Here is a 21,706-nt window from a genome sequence, read left to right as displayed (position 1 = left end):
AAGAGGGCGATGGCTGGGGAGCCAGGCTGTGGGGGGAGGAAGGGCGCCCCAGGTGGAGTGTGTCTGAGACCTACAACCTCAGCAGAAGTAGCGGGGGAGGGGAAAGGAGCCAGAGGGAGGCAGGAGAACTTGGGCAGAACATTTCCTTCTGGGCAGAGGGATCCACAAACACCCCAGTGGGAGAGGCTGGGTCTCACGAGGCCCCAAAAGGAGGACCTGCCACTGGAGTGCAGAGAGCAGGGGGCAGGAGGACAGGCCCACAGAGAGGAAGCCGGGCTGTGGGTCATCAGCACGTGCAGGCCACGGACTCTGGCTTTTATCTCATGAACACCAGGAAGCAATTTTAAAGCAGGCTTTAGGGCAGTTGTGAGGGAATGGGAATTTCCCTGAGAATAGATCACTGTGGCCGAGGGGGAAGGATGGACATCCAGGGCAGAAAGGGAAGGCTCATGAGTTCAGAGGTATCTCAGGTAGTGCAGATGACAGGGGGTCCTTCAGGCCAGGGTGAGTACAGCAGAGATGGGGAGAAGAGGGAAGATTTTTTTAAAAAAGTCTAGCCCTAGCCAGTTTTGCTCAGTGGATAGAGCACTGGCCTGCAGACTGAAGGGGCCTGGGTTCGATTCCAGTCAAGGGCACATGCCCAGGTTTTGGGTTTGATCCCCACTAGGGGGCGTGCAGGAAGCAGCCAATCAATGATTCTCTCTCATCATTGATGTTTCTATCTCTCTCTCCCTCTCCTTTCCTCTCTGAAATCAATAAAGATATATATATTTTTTAAAAAGTCTAGGATGAAAACTGAAAAGACCTGGTGATGAAGAGGGATGCTCTAGGTTGGGTCCCAGGTGTCTGACCAGATCCTTGGGGTCTAGATGACTTCCGAAGGCAAGGGCTTATGACAGCAGAAAGATGAAAGGACTGAAGGTCCCAGGAAGGTCCAAAAGCCTCAAGAGAATTCTCATTTTGATACTGAGCAAGCTAAGAACATTCAGGTGATCATGAAAGGAGACAAACACAGCAACATTTTTCATAAATCCCTTGGCAATATCACTGGAACATATGACTGTTATAATAATAGCGGCACAGAAAAGCACTGCACATTTGAACCAAACCAAGAGCCTTTTTGTGCAACAGTGTGAAACCAATTAGCTTAGTAAAATTTGTAAATAATGGGAATTGCCACTGCAGTCCAAAGCATTACCAACTATTTTCATTTTTATTATTGGTGATTACTTGCCATCTATGCCAAGGTAGTATTTCAAAGGACTTTTCCTAGAAATTATTTACTCATTTCCAAATTCAATAATTAACAAATGCTTTCAGGTAATAAGAGAAATGAAGCTGAGGGTGGGGTGGGGGTGGGGGTGTAAGATTTAAAAACAAAAATTAAATTTACTACCCCAACCATATTGTGTTAGGAACTCAAACTACAAGGCTTAAAATAACTACTTCGCCAGGAATAGACAGAACCCAGGTGCCAACTGAATCCAGCTTCCGTGGCTCCTACTAACTAGACACGTTTATTCTGAATTTGGGAGCCCTCCCAACAGGCGAGGGCCAGGACCAGGTTTAATACTGAGAAGGAACATGGCTGTAGGTTCGTGCACAGGTATGTGACATGCATGTGCAGGCATGCACACCCAGTGTTAGCAGGTTAGGAATGAATTTAAATTGCTTTCAATTGCGATCCATGGAGTAAATACAATGAATCTGGAAATTTAACTCTTGGCCTTTAGGGCTGGGCTAGCAGTTTAACAGTAGATTATTCCAAAAAGATGCCTAAAGGACTAGCATGGACAATAGGGGAAAACCAGGAAGGTAAGTACGGAAATGTCCATGGAATGGAATGGAGAACTGGGAAGGGAGCTTAGAAATCAGTCCAGCCTCCTCCATGGAAAAATTCTCCTCCTAAATCCCTGAACATTGAACTAAGTCTAGTTTTTAGATTACAGGAATAGAATCTAAGTTTCTGCCGACATCTTTCATGTGGCATCCCTGGTAGAAGAAGGAAGAACGGGGAATGGAAACCAAGGCTGGTGCCAGACCCCAGGGTACTGGACTCAGCACAAAGTGCAAGGGAGGCTTCTTCCCTGGCAGGCTCTGACTTCCTGGTTCTTTTAAATGTGGGAAATGACGTGTGGATGGCAGCCCTGCGGGGCAACATGAGCAACAACATTTTTTTTCCAGAAGAAGGGAGAGGAAGAGAGAGAGAGAAAAATCAATGATGAGAGAGAATCATTGACCAGCTGCCTCCTGCATGCCCCCCACTGGGGATTGAGCCTGCAAACTGGGCACATGCCCTAACTGGGAATCGAACTCTGACCTCCTGGTTCATAGGTCAATACTCAAACACTGAGCCACAGCGGCCAGGCCATTAGCAACAACATTTAAGAATAATTCCTAAGTGCTCTCTCTAAAACTGAGCGATAGGCCATGTGTTGTTAGCCACATGGAGAGCTGAGGGTCCATGCAGCCAAGTGCACAGTGACCCTATGGCCACCCCAAGAGGTCCCAGCTATGACCTTAGAGCAGCCGTGGGCAAACTACGGCCCATGGGCCGGATCTGGCCCGTTTGAGATGAATAAAACTAAAAAAAAAAAAAAAGGACCGTACCCTTTTATGTAATGATGTTTACTTTGAATTTATATTAGTTCACACAAACACTCTATCCATGCTTTTGTTCCGGACCTCCGATCCAGTTTAAGAACCCATTGTGGCCCTTGAGTCAATACGTTTGCCCACCCCTGCCTTAGAATCATTCCACACGCAAACTCTTTAAAAGTCAAGGTCAGAACCTCTGATACTAAATTAACTTCCTAAAGCCCTCATTCTAGTGAGATTATACAGACTTGTATCACAGAAGACTGCTTTTCTCATTGGATTCACAAACATTTATGTTTGATGTACCGCAGAGTAAATGAATGGACAGGAGGCATCAGCCAGTTCTGAGAATGCTGACTGACCCTAGACCACACTTACCTGAGCTATGACATCTGAGATTGAGGCACATCCCACCAGGAAGCTGTATTTGTGTTTTAGGAGAATGCCGGCATGGGTCCATGCCTGCCAGAAGAAAAAGAATTTGGCATGAGGTACACCTTTGGGATGATATTATTTCTGGTTGTTGTGATGTACTGGGCATTCCTCGAATAGGTTTTATACCCCCTAAAACCTCTGTAGTGCAGGCTGGTAAATATTTGGTTGGTAAAATGTCTATAACTGGGCCTGGGGGCTACATCCCTGTTAGATTTTTAAGAGGAATCAGTGACTGCACAGCATTTATCTCATACCAACTGTATGCAGACTAGTGTACTGGTTAGGGTCACGTGCCTGGTGGGAGAGCTGGGCAAACACCAAGAATGGAGAAATCTCTCTCTCTCTCTCTCTCTCTCTCTCTCTCTCTCTCAAAGCAGTTGGAGTCACAGAGCAGCAGCCCATCATAAAGAGGGCTCAACTTGGTTCTGAGTTACCACCATCATTACTGGTTCTCACTGACTAATTAAGGTCCCATTATTTCCTTCTCTTCAAGTTTGGGAGGGATCTGATCTACCACTTTGTGCCTTTGAGGGAAGGAAGAGGAAGGTCCTTTAAGGGGAGTAGACAATGAAAAGTGCAGGGGACTGCAGGTTTGAAGTTCATGATAGGATCAGTTTAAGGATCATTTTCCTAACCTGGAAAGGCCGATCTGGCCTGACACAGAAACGACATCTCATCTGAGCTACATGGCTCAGTGCCAAGGCTTTACATAGCAGCTGCCACATCTACTTCCTTCCTCAGCTTATGGGTCCCAAGGTGCCAAATGTGAAAAGAAATGCAAACTGTAGATAACATTTGCAAAGAGCTTCGGGGCTATCTTTGTTGACCAAAGCCATCTGGATGATAAGGTTTGTGGTTTTCAAATATTATCTCTCCAACCAACATATCAGGGCCATGCTGTAGGGGTGTGTGTGTGTGTGTGTGTGTGTGTGTGTGTGTGTATGTGTGTGTTGAGGGGGATGACCTGCTCTTTCTACATGTTCATTATTTTGTTTTTTATTAGAAATCTCTTACCTTTGGAGTCTTTTGGGGAATTGATAGATGAAACATGGAAGAAAAGGATACTAATCATATTTTGGTGTTATACTAAGTGTTAGAAACTCTACCATGGCAAATAAATACAGCTGAAGGAAAGTGGAATACAGGGCAACTAAGAGTTTGAGATTCACTTTTGTTAATAGTCCCGTTTCCTGAATTCACTGTGTGACTGTGATTGTCTGTGTTTACAGAGTCCCATGCAGATGGTGGGCAGGCACAGAGCAATATCCTGGACTCTGTTTGGGATGCAAGGCTGTCCCTTCATTCAGCTCTGACTGATCTGAAAGTGCGGTGGGGTCACGGTCAGCCAGCAGGGACACCTGGGGGAACCTGGTTCTATGGGTCCCAACCCATTAGCTTTTCTCTTTTTTTTCTGGTTATGTGTCAACCTGATGATTAAAGAAAAAAGAAAATCTAGATAATCGTGTTCTGATGGCTAAATTCTCCCACTAAAGTGAAGTCATAGCAATTGAAAATCAGAACCTTCGCATCAAACCTAAGGGTTTAATAGTTAAGGCTACCCTGCAAACTTGTAGAAAGCTGTTATTGATCTAACTGTAGGCAAACTAAGACTTTTGGTAACATCTGAGAAGATGGGCCACATATATATTTTACTTTGCTTCATCTTCCATGGACTTGGGGCTGTTGCCTTACCTTAATACAGATATCTACTTACCTCAGTTGTCTGATGTAAATAAAACCTGAGGTAGGGATGGTAAAAACTGTACTGGTCATCATATTTTTAAGTCTCCTTCCAAGGGCAATTTAAAATGAAGCCCAAAGAAAGGGCTTATTTTTCAGCATTGGATATGACTGGCATATAGATACATACATATTTTATTTTATTTTATTTTATTTTTTTGGTTGTCTTCTTTATATCTATAACGCACATGGATAGAAGAAAAGCATTGCATGAGAACTCTTCAGAATCCTGACAAAGAATTTAATCTGTGGAGGTCAGCTGCCCTTAACTAATGTGGTAAAGCTGGTGTTTAAAGGAATGAAATCCTACCAGTATATTAAAGAGAGTCTTATTCTAAAAAGCTTTAGGTATTCATACCACACAAGTGGTACATTTATCAGAAAGCTATCCTGATCCCCCATATCCTGAATATATCAGAATAGAGCTTCACATTTCAATCAAAATTTTTAAATGGGCTCTCTTGCTGCCTGCCACAATTTACAGAAAGTACCGACAATTCTCATAAAATACACTGACAAGATGGACTGGTTCCCTCAATGGTCAATTGGAACCCTTCTGATTACTGGATATAAAATTGTGCAGCCATTATGGAAATCAGTGTGATGATTCCTCAAAAAATTAACAAGAGAATTACTATAGGATCCAGCAACTCCACTTCTAGGTGTATACCCTAAAGAACTAAAGCAGGGACTGGAAGAGATATTTGGACACCCATTCATAGCAGTATTATTCACAATAGCCAGAAGGTGGAGGTAACCAAATGTCCACTGATGAATTAATACACAAAATGTGAAGTATACATATAATGGAATATTATTCGGCTTGAAAAGGACATTTTGACACATGCTACAACATGATGAATCCTGAAGACATTATATGGAGTGGAGTAAGGTGCTTACTAAAAGACAAATACTGTATGACTCCACTTATATGAGGTCCCTAGAGGAGTCAAATTCATAGAGAGAGAAAGTATAAGGGTGGTTGCCAGGAGCTGGGGAGGGGGCATGGGGAGTTTAGTGGGGACAGAGTTTCAGTTTTACAAGGTGAAAAGAGTTCTGAAGAGTCACAACAGTGTGAATGTACTGAACTATACACATAAAAATGGTTAAAATGCTAAATTTTACGTTCTGTATATTTTACCATAGTTAACACAAGACAGCCATCTTCCCTACTCACCATCGCATCCATGAAAGGGAAGGCAGCAAGATAGAGGAAGGCCCTTCTCGTTTTGCTCCCCACGGACTCGTCCACATGGTGCAGTTTATTGATGATGTAGTAGCCTAGGTCACTGTAAGCTGCAAACACACAGCGATATTTAGAAAACATTATCTTTATATGCCTTTTCTCTCAATAGTTTAAAAACTATTTTAAATGTAATACGTTTTTTTAATTAGAAAATGTAGATGAGCAAAAAGAAGAAAACCATCTACAATCTCATCCCTCTGAGGGGCGGGGGATCAAGATGAATACTCTGGGCTCTAATCGCTCAGTTCTTTTATGGGGAGTATGTGGCGTATGCATGTGTGTTTTAAGAGAAAATGTGATCATACTTATATATACTCTCTTGTAAACCGTGAACACCTTTTCCTGACATGTTTCTACATTTTCATGGTTGCACTGAATTCCTTTCTGTAGGTTTACTTAGTATCAACTTACTCAGACTCCTATTATTGTATATTTAGGTGGTTTCCATTATTTTGATATTATAAAAGAAGGCTTGATGGATAAGTTTGAAGCTAAAGGTTTAAACATACTCTTAATTATTTACTAAGAGAAAATTCCTAGATGTTACTATGGCTTCTAAGGAAAAATTTTATAGCTAGCTTTTCACCATTTGCTATTCATTTTGTTTCATTTGGCAGGCGGTGGCGGGGGTGTGTGTGTGTGTGTGTGGCAACCTTGGGGATAGCCCTGATGGTGGGAAAATGGTATCTCTGAGGTGCTTTTAAAGTTCCTCCAACACCAGGACTTGTGACCAGTGTGTGACTGGAACATAATGGCACTTAACTAACGAGGGCTGAATGAATGTGCAGATGCCAACTAGGCATAACGGGAAGACAGAGAAAGGTCTTCCTCAGGCGTTAGCTAGGCATTCCGGCGGACAGGGACAGCACGGATGAGGAAATGATCACGTTTTTTCTACCTCATTGGCTCATGTTTAGGCTATCCAGGAAGAGGATCATCTTTGTGTTTGCACAGTGTCTTACATTGCGCTTCAACAGGAGCGCCCCGCTGGTTTCGCTCTTTTATAAATATGAGCATTCACGTACCTGACAACCACAGAAGCTGCTTTGAAAGCAGAAAGGAGAGAGAATGCAGCGGGAGTCTCACTTCATGAGAAACAATAAGACGAGCCCCCTCCACCCCCCCGCCCCATCCCTCGCGCAAAGCTTGGGGACGACTTATTATCACATTAACTGGTAAAAAGAAATGACTCTCCATCCTTTGTCAGGATTCCTCTTGAATTACAGACACGTGTCCCTCCCCGTCTCAACCCATGCCCAGAATTAAGTGAGGTCTGTAGGATGATATCAAGGATATTTAAATGCACACATGGGCGCAGAGGTGCAAGTCTGTGATATCTGGGGGTGGAGGTGGGAAGGGCTAAGACACGCAGAGAACAAGGAGGTGGGGGAGGCAAAAGCAGGAAGAGAGGCCGAGTCCTCCATAAGGTGGGCTGCCAGGTGAGCAAAGGTGTCAGGTGTGGGTGGTGCTGACCCTGCCCACACCACTGCCCCACCCTGGCAGCAGGCCACTGAGGCAGCAAGAGGATTCATCCAGGAGGGGAGGTGTCACGTGGCCGAAAGAGGTGGGAGAGTGGGATTAGTTACAGGCAAGGGACGAGGAAGGAAGGAGGCAGCTTCGATGTCTGTGTTTGAGTCAGAAGGCACACAGACGAATGTGGATTAGAGAAGGCATGATGGAGGCATGCAGACCTGAACTAAGCTCACGGAATCACAAAGTAACACGATGATGTGCTTTATCATGCAAACTGTCTAGTTTAGGTGCCGAACCTTGGAAATTTCATCTCAGAATTTATTGTTGCTGCTGTTTATCTGTACGTGTGTTTTCATTCATTCAGGACACGTCCCCTGGGACCGGCAAGCAGATGGTACTGACCCTGCCCACACCACTGCCCCACCCTGTCAGGGGCCGCTGGCCACACACAAGGCAGTCAGGCTGGCGAGCAGAGAGGCACAATGCCAAGTGCAAGAGGCCAGCGCTGGCTATGAATAGCGCAGGAGCTAGAATTCCCTACTAAAGGTTAGAGTCGACATAAAACACTAGCTGAGTGGACTTGGCTGAACAGCCAAAGCGGGGGCCGCACAACGGGTGACAGGCTGGAGGGTGGTGGTGTGGCTTGAGCTGTGTCCCCTCACAATTCCCTTGTGGAGTCCTAGCCCTAGTCCTCAGAATGTGACCTTAATCTGGCAACAGGGCCCTTGCAGATATAATTAGTTACGATGAGGTCATACGGGAGTAGAGTGGGCTCCCACCCCATTAGGACTGGTGTTCTTCGCATTTGGACAGAGACAGACACGCACAAGGGAACGCCACGTGGACGGGGAGAGAGAGGGCAGGTGACGCCTGCACAGACCAAGGGCGGCCGCGGGTGCCAGCAAAGCACTAGGAACGGGAGAGGCCTGGACTAGGGGCCTCACGCCTTAGAAGGAACCAACCCTGCGACACCTGATCCTCTGGCCTCCAGACCTGGGAGGCAGCCCATTTCTGTTGTTGAGCTGCCCACGCTGCGCACACAGGCGGCTCCTCGGAAAGGGAGAGGGTTCTTTTCCTGGGAGACTCCAGGGCAGTGGCAGGAAAGATGGGACCTGTGCTGACAGAGGGCATATGTTTGCTGTGTGGCCTGGGAGGGTAGAGATCAATGCAAATGAGCTGCTTGGCCCTGGGTAAATATTCCTCCTCATGTTAGAAGAGTGTGACTAAAGCAGCGAAAACAGGCCTTTCTGCAGAGTAATGCAGGAAACATCCAAAGCTTAGCAGGGTCTGAGGCTGATGGTGCTGAGCCCCGCCCAGCTTCCTGCAGCCAGCAGGGTCCTTTCATCCCTGCTGTTTGCAGCTGCAGCTGGTGCTGAGCTCTCCAGGGTCCCGGTTCCCGTGTACTTAGGGTCCAAGGCTGCCTTTGCTTCTCTTCCCTTCTTTTCTTCCTTTAGGTACTAGAAAAATTTGGAGGCCAAGAAAATCTTTTTCTCCTGTTTTTTTCTTTCTTCCCTCTACTCCTCCCCTACATGCAGAAGAAGAGACTGATCATAACTGCAAAGGTTGTTTCCCCCCTGTGAGCAGGGATATAAATCTGAGCAGCTGTGTGTGCCATCCCCGCTCCCTCCCAGCCTGTGCCCTGGAGCTGTTTGTGGCTGTGCTGTTGGCTGGGGGTAATTTGTTTCAAGGGCTTTGCATGGAGTCCCTAATTACCAGGTTAGCTGCCTCAACAACATCGAGTAACCTTCAACGTCTCTACACTGCCTTCCCAAGATTGTTCTGAAACAGCTTGCAGTCCTTATGAAGAGCAGAACGTTAAACAGGAAAATTGAACAAGGTGTTTAAGCAGATGTAAATGGATTTCCTTCCGGGGCCGCAGTAAGAGGGCATTGGCCTGACCTGTTTACAGGTCGGCAGCTTTGACTCTGCCCAAACAAGAAGACACCAGAGGGCCCATCCACGTCCGGGCTCCTCTGACCTCAGCCTGCCAGGGTCACGGACCCTTTTCAGAATCAGTGGTTCTCGAGCTTGTTCATTCAGTAATTAACCAGCCTTCGTTGCAAAAGGCCATGAAACATTAATATTCACCAAAACAAGTCTATGTATCTGCATTTTCCCATGGAATCGAGGAGAAAGCCCTCCTCCCATTTTAGGAACAGGATAATATGTGTATTTCCAAGAGGCAAATTTGAGAACCTTATTTTAACTCAAATCCCCAAGTTCCGAAGCTTGAAAGTCTCACTACTGATGGGCCCACTATGCTTTGTTTATCATACACAGGGGCCGGTAACTTCACCCGTGTCTCTAACGTATCATTTCCAAAGTGGTGTGTTTGCATGACTGATATTGAAATCACTTTAACAAAAGTGGTTGAATGACTTCTGTATGTTGGGCAGTGTGCCACCTAACATACAGCTGTAGAGAGTTCGGTCATCTGCATCAGGCTGGGTCACAGACATATGATCAGCTCATCCGTAATCTGCACTGTGCAACATTCATCTGGAAGATATGGGGATGGGAGGTACAAACATTGCCCAGGCCCTGGACAGGTAGCATAAACCTATACACAACGTAAGTAAAGTTAATGTGGAATAGTAATTTAAGAACAACAATTCTATCTCACTGGCATCAAGACATGGAAGAGAGGGTTTTGTAATGATTTTTGTATAATATCTGCTTTTCTCTAGAGAACAGGCCTTAGTATGTGTGAATTCCCAGATTTAGCCCAGTGTTTGTCACATAGGAGGTGCTCATTATATATTGATTGAATAAATTCATGAATCCATAACCCCCAAAGAGGTGATTGGGACAGACTGATTGCAAAAATGTCCCATCAGAGGCCATTTAAACCTGCTTACAGTCAGCTGACAGCCCCCCAGTGAGCCCACCAAGATCAGCAGAGCCTGCTCCTATCAGCTGACCACAGAGGCATGAGCACAGCCATCGTCCAAAAGAACCACCCAGCCAACCCATGGTCTGGTGAGCAAGAATACATGCTTGTGTTGTGAATCACTGAATATAGCGGTGGTTTGTTCTATAGCAATAAGTTGTGAGACTGTACTGAAACTGCCCGTTCATTCCTAGCCCCCTCGTTGGTTTAAATTACATCAACTTGTACCAATTCACCCTTTAGAGGGTTGCTTTATGATCCATGAATACTGGAAAAATTTGTTGACAAGGGAAGACTGAGAAACAGAACCACTCTAGAAATGACTTCACTGGTTCACGGCAAAACTGTTGTTGTTCTGAGCTCTGCTGACTGCCCAGGAGGTTTTGGACATGGAAGAGGCTTACAGGTCACTGTTGAGAATAGATGTGTAAAGAAATAGATCCACAGCAGTGGTTTCTACATCTATGTGAAGTAGGGAGTCAGGCAACACTAAATCCATGCGGGTGAGAAGAGTTGGCCATGAAACTGAAAAACTGCAGAACACCAGAGTGTTGTTACAATCATGAGCCACCGTTTGGAATTTTACATGGCTAGAGCAAAATATTAATTTAGAGCACTGGGTCAAATTCTCGACTCTGTCTTATATCAAAGAGAAGGGGAAAATTAGAAAGAGTTGTGCTGAAATATAACTCACGCATTCAAAGCCAGTGAAGAGATGACCCACTCACTCCAGGAGGCTTTTCCAAACCAACCCCGAGAGAAGGAATCTCTTCCTCCTCTATGCTCACATGTCCTCATATAAATGCCATTGAAAAGCTGGAAGATCTTGCCCTAGCCTGTTTGGCTCAGTGGATCGAGGGCACAGTCAAGGGCACATGCCCAGGTTGTGGACTTGATCCCTAGTAGGGGGCTTGCAGGAGGCAGCTGATCAATGATTCTCTCTCATTATTGATGTTTCTATCTTCCCTCTCCCTCTCCCTTTATCTCTGAAATAAATAAATAAAAATATATATTTTTAAAAGTTAAAAGAAAAACTGTAAGATCTTGATTAAAAGATAAATTCATTAAGGCAATGGAAATAGCACCTAAAAGGGAAAGTTGAAGACCATTAGGCTAGTTTCACCTGAATGAAAGAATGTAGAGAAGTTAGGTTTTAAGCCTGGATTCCCCTGGGTTCATATTTCCACTCTGTAAGTTAAACCTGGTGAGTTTGTGATTATATATATATATATATATAACTTCTTATGCTTCCTGCAGGCCCCTCAGGAGCTGTGCATGAATGGAGTAGATATTCATTTCCATATCAGTCTAACTAAGTATCGTTAGGAAGATGGCCTGAGAGCCCACAATGACTTCTTGAGTCCAATGTATTGGGAATATTTGCCTTTTTGGTTTATCTATGTCACTGTTCCCCTGCCACAAGCACAGCTATCCAAGAGGTGATTATTAAAGGAGAAATGTAAGTAGCTGTTTTCAGCATGACTAAGACGTGAACGTGGGTTTAAATGTCTATGTAGTTGACACATAAAGTAGAATCTGAATGGGGAAGGTGTTTATTGATGGTAGAAAAATAGTTTTGGAAAAGGTTGGGGATGGTGACAGAGCAACATGCCGTGGGGAGCCTGTGGTCAAGTTAGTGAGAAACAATAAATGAACAAGACCCAGGCATGGAAAAGCTAATGGGGTTACTAAAAAAAGAAGGAGGAAGGAAGGGGAGCAAAGATGCTTGATGCAGCAGACTGCAGAAGGCAAGAGTAATTAAAGGTTTAGGCAGAAAAGTGAAATGAGGCCAACAAACTAGAAAGAGGGCAAATCATTAAAATCTGAGTGTTGAGTGCTCAGAAGAAACTGACATGTGCTTTCTCAGCAATTGGAGAAAGCATCTGTTTGGTGGAAGAAAAAGCGCTAAGATTATAAAAATATTAAAAGTGGGGGAAAAAGATTGCTAAATATATATGGTATGTAGAACCATTTTGGGTCAAATTTAAGATTTTACTCTATTTTAAAATTGAAAAACTTAGATTTAACTTGAAAATGACATTGACGTTTTCCTCCATGACCACATGCTCCTCACAACGGTTTCAATGACACAGGACACAAGTTTTCTCTCCCATATTTACTAACAGCTACTAATAAGCTATTCCTCCCCAAAGTCTTATTCAACCGTGACTGAGACCGAGTGGTAGGCTCTTTCAGGAATCCATATAAAAAGACTAGCAGCAAAAGGGAACGAATTTACTTGCTTAGACATATGTCATGTATGGAGTTTTCTCAAATATGTATGTCATCTTTGAAAATGGCCCAGATCAAAACTAGCTGCAGAAGTTTCCTTCAAAACTTAGTCCACAAGTTAGTATTCAGGGCGTATGTTGGGGAGAGATAAGCTCCTCCTCTCAACCCAGGGCATGCAGCTCTGAGCCCAAATTAAATGGTGAATATCAACCCTTTGGCCGAACATTTGGCCCATGCGTAGCGTCTTCCCATCCCCACTGCTCTTAGCTCAAAATTCTCTGCTACTTTAAAAAGGCAAGGCCTTACCCCATTTCTTTTCAGACTCACAGTTATGTGAATAAGCATTAGCTGCCATCTGAGTGCACTGTAAATGGCTTGGCTTAATCTCCTGGCTCCTTTATTCAACCAGTACTGGTTTTAAGGTTCACAAGGGGTTTCTGAAGTGTCGTTTGCAGGTTCTGGGCAAATGGGTTCAATACACGTGCCATTCAATTTTTACACCAGGTAAGCCAAGCTGTTTAAAAGCCATGAAGTTCTGAAATTATGGCCTCTGGGTTTTATCACCACTGAGAAGGCAGTAGATGCAGAGCTGTGGCCCTACAGGTAGGTGCTTTTCCAGGGCCCTGGTGAAACTGTAGGCAAGTGACTATATATGTGATACGGCTTCCTTGTTTCATGGGAAGAATGTTGTGCCGAAAGTATTTAGTTTTGTCTTTGAATAAAACAGAAAAACGAAGCCCTTTGGAAGAAGTTAATTTTAATATATAATCTGTCATTTGTTCTCGCTACGGATAAGTGTTCATTTTAAATAACTTTAATTCTTCAGATTGAGTGAGTACAATAATGCACATCTCTAACGAAAGCACCCGCTCTCCTGTGGGCCTTACTGGATGCTGATCCTAGACCGCATCAGTTGTTAATGAGATCTCTCCCTCTGCGGGAATCGGAGAAACGGAACTACATTTTCCCAAAAACACAACATTCCCGGCTACATTAAAAAGGCAAACCACCAGGCCTTACCCCATCATTTTCTTGAGCTAGGAGCACGAGCTCCATTCCCTCCGGCTCTTGAAATTTGCATAAGAAAGATTTAATAATTACCGAAGAAATCACTTATTACAACACATACGTTTAACTAAATGCAAAGGAATGAGAAATGGCCAAAGCTGGGCCACAGCCTTACCTATGAGGGTGTGAAAGACCGCGGCGATGGCGCCGGCCACCACCATGCACAGGACGGCTTTGGTTCTGTCTCGCTTGCTGTTCACAAACACCAGGCCCACATTTTTAAAGTCACTCATGGGACCCGTGAAGAACTTCATCAGGGAATAGGCCAGTCCATAGCTGGCCAGCATCTCCACCGCATCCTCCTTGACAGCCGCGATGCCCCGGTTCAAGGCCTGCGAGGGGGAAGACAACCCACAAACAGCATTAGAAAGCCCTTCTCATCTCCGGGGAATCACACTTCTAAAACACAGCTCAACAGATCACGTTTCCATGGAAACGCTAAGCAGCTTATAGGGCAAATTTCACTGTAATTTCATAAAAGTTGTTAGTTTTCATTTTCATCCATATTAGCTTCCGTCTGAAGTAGCTTCCTGCGGGGGAGATGCCTGCCCATTAAAGTCATAAAAGCACACACCCAACGAGCATTTTATGTTAATATCAGAAAATAATTCTAAGAAGTTTTGGTTAAAAGCTTAACATATTAAATGCTATTTGTAGGCTGAATCGGTATAACAGCAATAGGCATTCTGGAAATGAGTCAACCACTTTAAATGGAGTGGATAATTATTTGTTGTTTCTTTAAATAAAAGTGTGTGTGTGTGTGTGTGTGTGTGCGCGCGCGCGCGCGTGCACATGCATAACCTGAAATATTGTGTGTGCATTAGGTAGGTATCCTTCACGGCCTAGAATGAGTTCTGTGCTGTGAATAAAGGTATCGAAGGAATTTATTATGCCATCAATGGATGCTATTCACTTGATTCTTACTGTACTTTAACTTGAAATATATTCCTAAGCTCTGTGCAGACAGATATGAAAAGAAAACCATTAAACCAAATATACTGTTTTTAAATAATGCCTGCTCAACAAGATGCAATCATAGACTATTCTGATTATATTAACCATCCTCCCTGAGGGCCCTCTGAGGCACCAAGGGCTTGGCCTGGTCAGGGTGGCATTTCCAAACTAGCTTTCCCATCAACTAGACAATCAATTACACTGGAGATGGTGGGAATAGATGTCCAAGTGGAGAGAATTATATTTTTTAAATGTTGCCAGAACATTGTCTTGGTCTTTATGTACAGACAACTGACTGAGCAGAAGGGTCAGCTTTCTGCAGAGTTCTATACTTTAAAAATAGATGTTATGTTTTAGATTCACAGTAAAATGTAGTGGAAAGTACTGACTGTTTCCATACAACCGATGCCCCAGCACAAACAGCCCCCCCCGACCATGTCAACACCCCCTACCACAGTGGGAAATTTATTACAATCAATGGGCCTCCAACGGATGCATCGTTATCACTGAGAGACCACAGTGCATATCGGGGTTCAACTTGGTGTTATACATTCTAGGGGTTTTAACAACCGTGTAATGACATATATCCACCATTATATAGTTGAACATTCTATGCAAAGCACTTAGCAAAAATGAATTCATAAGAAAGTATCAATGTGCAAAATGATTTGAGAAAAATCTAGAATTAAAATGTATGATAGGCCCTAGCCAGTTTGGCTCAGTGGATAGAGCATTGGCCTCTGGACTCAAGGGTCCCGGGTTCAATTCCAGTCAAGGGCACATGCCACAGTTGTGGGCTTGATCCCCAGTGTGGGATGTGCAGGAGGAAGCCAATCAATGATTCTCTCTCATTATTGATTTCTTTCTCCCTCTCCCTTCCTCTCTGAAATCAATAAAAATATGTTTTGTTTAGTTTTTTTAAAAAAAATGTATAAAAGCTATAGTAATTCAGTATCATTCTCTGACAAAGCTAGTTTCTGGTAATTATTTCCCATTATATCTCTAACCCTTTGTCATCCCACCCAGATCCCTGTACTGGGCAGTGCACCCATGCCCAGATATTGTGATCTGTCCACTAATGGCTCACAGCTGCCCCCAGCCACTTTGGGTAGGTTAAGCTACATTTGACTCCCAGGCAGCATGGGGCCAATGACTGCCTTGTGTGAGGGACCATTGCCTCAGTGAGGGACCATTCTGGCACACTTGGTGCTCCAGAGCTCCCTGTGGGACCAGGTGGAAGCGAATCTAAAGAGGAGACCACATCCTTACTTAACTCTTCTCCACCGCCCACTGCTCCCCTCTCCTCCTGAGAACACTTGCTCCGTAAGTCACTTGGACAAGAATTCCCCAACACGGGGTCTGCTTCCACAGAACCCAATTCAACTCAGGACACTTCTAATTACACTCCTCTCAGCCGCTGAGAACGGTTACGGTTGGTTCTTTTTCCTTCTTGTCCTTCCCAAAATCTAGAGCTGTACATTGGTTTACTTTTTCATTGCTGAAATGTTTGTTCAAATTTAAACGAAGATATGACTTAGTATGAGTTTTAAAAGCATACCGGAGGGCACCTAAATAATGTTGATTTAGACTTTGTATGTGTCCACTGCAATGCTTTTTTTTTTTTTTTTAATGCTTTCTACTTGTAACAACAGTTCACTGACTGAGCCCGAAGCCCAGTGCTAAGGCAGGCGAGAAGGAAAAGGGCACAGGAGTGACAGCGCTGTCCCCAACACTGAGTGTGAAAGCTCCACTGAGCTCACCATTTCTGGTCATGTGAGGAAAGAGCACTGGGTTTAGAGCCACACAGACCCAGTTGGACCTGCTCCTATCACTAAACTACGGCGTGGCCTTGGTCAAGGTCCTTATTCTTGCTGAGACAGCCCAACTGATCTTAGACTGGATACAAGCGGTGTACAGGGCACACCAAGCAGTGCCTGGAGAAGGCACTAAAAGCAAGGATTTTTGCATATTTTGTTTACCACTCTACACCCACCTCTTTGCTACAGCACAGAAGTTCAAATATTTGTTAAATAAATGAGTTATTTCCTACCAGGAACTTTAATGTTCATACTGATTTTTATGAACTTAAAAATATTTTATTACAAGATGTTATTACTTGTAAGATAAACCATTGATTTGACATTGTTAGTGATCACATTAAATGTACATAGTGATTGAAAAACATATCCTGATTTTAAGAAATATTAAAATGCAAGGAGAAAAAGGAGCTTTAGAATTGAGGATATTAACATTATTAGCCTTTCTATTATTCCCATTGGTAGCAAGCATTTCCTCAAATTTGCTCACTTTCTTAACTTCATAATTTTCTTCTGACACAGAAATATTTATTATGTAGTCGATCAATCATTTCATGGAGTTTCTTTCCATACTTAATGGACTCTGCATTCTTACCCACCCACAGATAAGGTAATTTTGTTCTAGTTTATGGTTTCATTTGCACACTTAGCTTTTTAAGCCTCCTGGAACTTATACTGTGAGATATGGCTTAAAATTAATTTTCTCAAAATAGTTCATTTCTTGAATAAAACACTCATTACTCATTTATTTGGGATGTTTCCTTATCAGTCATTAGTTCTTACATAGCCTTCAGTCACCTACTGTCTGCATCATCTGTCTGTCTCATTTTGTTTACCCTGTTTTCCTTCAAAGCATGTTTATCACCTGACATTACATTGTCTGTTTACTTGTTATTTGTCTTATTGTCTCTCTTGTGCATTTGAAAGCAAGCTCCATGGCATAGGAAACTTTGGTCCATGCTACATCCCTACAACATGATAAGGGGTCACATGACCACTATTTGAGAGAATGTAGTAAAGTGGACACAATCAGTATAAATGTTTACTGAGGCAGGTGAAGAAATTAAATATGCAAATGAGCTGGGGACTCCCAAGAGGAGCTTATTCAGATGGACTAGACAAGGAAACCCCTCCACAGACGTGATATTTGAGCTGAGTCCTGAAGAACTAGAACGAACCATTTGAATGAAAAGCTAGAGGAAGGCACAGGCCTGCAGGAGGGTTTAGAACAGAAGAGAGGCCAGTAAGAGGAACAGAGAGGGGGATAGGATGAGTTTGGAAAAACAGGACACTCGAGGTCATTCCAAGTCATGGTGAAGAATGTGTGTTTTGTTCTAAGAGCAGTGGGAAGCCATTAAAGGATCAGAGCAGAGGGTGAACAGTGGCTCACACTGGCTGTGGGGATAAGAGTGGACTGGAGAGGGAACAGCATAAGCAGGAAGTCAAGAGTTTTGTGGTCACCTGGGAAAGAGAAGGCGCTGGCTTGGTCTAGGGCGGATAGAGGAGATGAAGAGAAGCAGAGTGCTTTGAGAGTTTTTTTGGACGTAAAAAGAATGGAACTGATGGTGGACTACAGGGTGGACATGAAGGAAAGAGAAATCAAAGATGACTTGAATTTTTTGGCTTGACTCACTGGTCAAATGATGTAGCTATTGACTGAGATGAGGAGACCGGGAAGGGAAGATTTGGAAGGAAAAAGCAAGAGCTCAATTTGGGGGCTCCTGTGGAGTCTGAGCTGCCCATTGAATCCTAACAGAAAAGTCAAGTAGGACAGTTGGCTACATGAGTCTGGAGTCCAAGGGGGACGTCTGGGCCACAGACATAATACAGTATTGAAAGGCAGGAGTTAAATGAGATAATCCAGACAGAATATAGATTGAAAGGAGTCCAAGATTCAGCCCTATAGCACTCTAGGAATAAATTTAAACACCGTCAGGATGTGGCAAACCTTCGATGTAACACCAGTATTAGAAATATGCTGTAGTTCGGCATTAATGAGCTAGCCAGAAAGAACAGTTGCTGTGGCTGATAAAGAGGAAGAGCTACAGTTCTGAAATCCAGCTAAACAAGTGTCTGATATGTCTTTAGAATGAACTAGGCCTTGAGTCAGAATACTGTCCCCAGATAGGCATAAGTAGGTTCACCTGCTGTCTACAGGCAAGTTTCTAAACATACAGGAGCTTCCGAAAGTGAACACATATTATTTGAGAGCCATATCTAACTACTCCTACTATGGTAAATACGAAGCTGCCCTCCAGCCACGGCCTGGCCTGGTCCCTGATGGAATGGGACGGGGCCTTGCTCACACCCAGCAATGTGGAATATCTGACTTAGAAACATACCGGGGTCCAGAAGGCAGTTAGTGGGTCCTCCATGCCTGAGTATCTCACAGTGTTTGCCAAGATCATGGTGTTCTATTGTATGATTCCTCCCCACCCCCCCCAACCCAGAAAGTTAGCAAACGACAGAATATTAAAAAGTAAAAAACAAAACAAAAAAACATGCAACATCACACAACTCTGGGGAAATGGCTAAAAAATCCCACGTCATCTCCCTGGTATGAGCGGTCTTCGATCGTTAAACCCTAAGGGAGATTCTGACATTTCAAACTTGGGCTCTGGAAACCAGAAACATTTCTGTACTGCAAATGGAGAGTCTTCAGACCAAGGGTCGCCAACTCACCTCCCATCACCTCATGCCATTGTTAACAGCAAGCACCCCTCGCTAGCTGGGAGGAATGCTGTGCTCCCTGGGGAACCGGTCCAGGGGGTGACATCACCTCCCTGAGAGCAGGTCTGGAGCACAGCTTCTCTTCTTTCTGGGAGATCTATGCGGCTCTCCCTCTGTTTCTCCCACTCTCTCTATTCTAATCCTCACTACTCTTCTCACTTTCACTCTCTTGACTTCTCTACCTTCTCTATCTTGGCTCCTCTCTGTCCTTCCTTACGACTCTAGCCTGCATTTTATGATCATTCCTTTAATCAAACCCATGTCATCACACCCACAACTTATTATCTGAATTCTCTGACCTTGGAGTCATCAAATCATTTACCTATTCCATTCTTATCTCTATTTATAGACTTCTACTTGGACTTTGAAAGTGGCTAGAATCACAGACTGTGACCACAACACACTTATTGTTTCCATCCTCAACTGGGCTGCTCTGTTATACTTCCATCTTTTCCATTCTCAGCAGGTAAACTCACCTCTTATTTCATCTGGAATATGAAGTCCACTATGTAGAAAGAAAATATATTGTTGCTTCTCCCCTTAAAACAAACCTCAACAAAACACATCTGCACCCAACCCTTTCTCACCTCCCTCTCTCCTGATCCAACGGAAAAGTCAGTCTGACCAGGCGAGTACAGGGCTATCTACCTGGGTCTTTACATCTGTGTCCCTCCAACCTTGCCAGGAGCATTGTCACAAGCCACCATTTTCCTCTCCTGTTTGTCTGATTTTTGCTACTTACCTGGCTCTTTCCCAACATTTACTTGTACAAACATAAGTCTCTTCCATTTTAAAAATAAACCTGCTCCTGACTCTTCTCTATTTCTAGTTACCACCCTCCTTCTCACCTCCCTTTCATAGGTAACTTCTCATCATTTGCACTTTTTTTTTTTTCATTTACCCTTCAGCCTGTTCAAATAGCAGCTTCCAAATTGCAGGAACTTGGTCTGTACCCCCAGAACTACAGCTATAACATGATCTCGCCACATTACAGGGTCAATAAGTAATAATTTGTTAAATACACACTGGGCTCTGGCTTCTGCCTTCCTCTCCTCCACGCATGCTCTTCCTGCTAAACCAACTGGGTACTTCTCTGTCCTCAACTGTCTCCCCTCAGTAGATCTAACCCAGTTGGCCATGGTCTCTTTGAAACCCTATCCCCCTTGCCTATAATGACACTGAGGTTTCTACGTTTCTCTCCCACCTCTTCTGCTTCAGCTCTTTCCCCTTGAGGCGTTGTCTTTTTTCATCTCACAAGTGTTGGTGTTCCCAGGGATCTGTCTGGGCCTTTCCTCTTTTCATTCTCCATTCTCACTCAGTGATCCCTCCCCCGCCCACAACCTCAATTACTTTGTCTGCTCCAGGTCTCAGATCCACCTCTCCAGGCCTTTTTGTGGGAGAGAGGAAGTTTTAGGGAATATTTCCAATCAAGGGTTGCACTGACTGATTAGCAAAATGCACTTTCACTTCTGAGGGTGGGTGTGCATGTTTATCATCCCTCGGGAATTATTCAGTTTTGCAGTTTCGTTAGTATGCACGGGGCTCTTCTGTTTTAGCCTCTGACAACAGCTTTTTTTCTTTGCCTTTCTTCCTCTTGGGCATATTCCCCCTTTGATTTTCGAAGAACTTCCCTCAGGATGTTCATCGCTTCCTGTTCAAGATCACTGACCACAGCAGAACCATCTGCTAAGCATTCAGGGAACACACCATGTCTCCCTTGAATTATTCGAACGACTTTCAGTTGCACGTCTCTGTTTTTTTGGACCATCACTGCTTTAAAGAGAGTAAATGTTCGGCAGCCAACACAGGTCACAAAGTGGTCTGTGATGTGCAAGTCTTTGCAAGAGGAGAAGTACACACTTCTGGAAATTGATCTTCATTAGTTTCAACTTCTTTGAGGTAACTTTCTAACAGCTTTTCAACTAGTTCTTTGTATTCCTAATGTATCTCAGCGCAGGTCAATTTGCCTTCTTCTTCATTATCAGAGACTTCACATTTTCTGTTCATGATGTGCAAGATGGGGATGGACCAGTCCGGGCCTTGAGGTAACCCGGCGATACTCTCCACCATCCATTCTACTTCGTTATCTTCTTCCACAGCCACCCTACCCTCCGGGGAACCATGGAACCTTAGGCCAGACCCACAGAGCCAGCTAAGGCCTTTTAGCCGCATGTTGCCCAGAGCAAATTGGGAAGAGTTGCCCCAACAGTCGCCCTGCCAGGAGTGCTGTGTGTTTTATGAGTGCTGTGTGCAGTTTTCTGGATATACTAGTACATACCATCCTCTGTCTCGTCTAAAGGCTTATGCTTAAGCTCTTTTCTCTACACAGAACCACCTTTACCCCTGTTCCCACCCCACTCACCCGGTAAACTCATCATCAGTTTAGGAAGCGCATCTTCTGGGAAGCTGTCTCCTAGGCCTAGCCCTTCCTCTGTGCTCTGCAACCTACACGGACCCTGGGCCCCGTCACTGCACTCGCCAGGTGTGCTGTGGGTGCCTGTGTACTTGACCCCCATCTCACTA

General features: G+C 44.1%; 1 protein-coding gene and 1 pseudogene across 1 annotated transcript in view; both read right to left on the bottom strand.

Annotated features, from left to right (window-relative positions):
- The window catches only part of ANKH (ANKH inorganic pyrophosphate transport regulator), a gene marked incomplete at its 5' end in the record, with an annotated part of 137,356 nt that overhangs the window by 52,541 nt on the left and 63,109 nt on the right, over window positions 1–21,706 (bottom strand). The window contains 3 exons of the mRNA XM_015567632.1: window positions 2,977–3,060; window positions 5,951–6,069; window positions 13,798–14,014. Coding sequence (XP_015423118.1) covers window positions 2,977–3,060; window positions 5,951–6,069; window positions 13,798–14,014 — 420 coding nt within the window. The remainder of the gene's footprint in view (window positions 1–2,976; window positions 3,061–5,950; window positions 6,070–13,797; window positions 14,015–21,706) is intronic.
- LOC102769911 lies at window positions 20,338–21,408 on the bottom strand (annotated as a pseudogene).

This window comes from Myotis davidii, unplaced genomic scaffold, assembly GCF_000327345.1.
Source record: "Myotis davidii unplaced genomic scaffold, ASM32734v1 scaffold143, whole genome shotgun sequence".
NCBI classification, from domain to species: Eukaryota; Metazoa; Chordata; class Mammalia; order Chiroptera; family Vespertilionidae; genus Myotis; species Myotis davidii.
The sequence above is the reverse complement of the archived record's forward strand: the minus strand, read 5'-3'. Positions and strand labels throughout refer to the sequence as shown.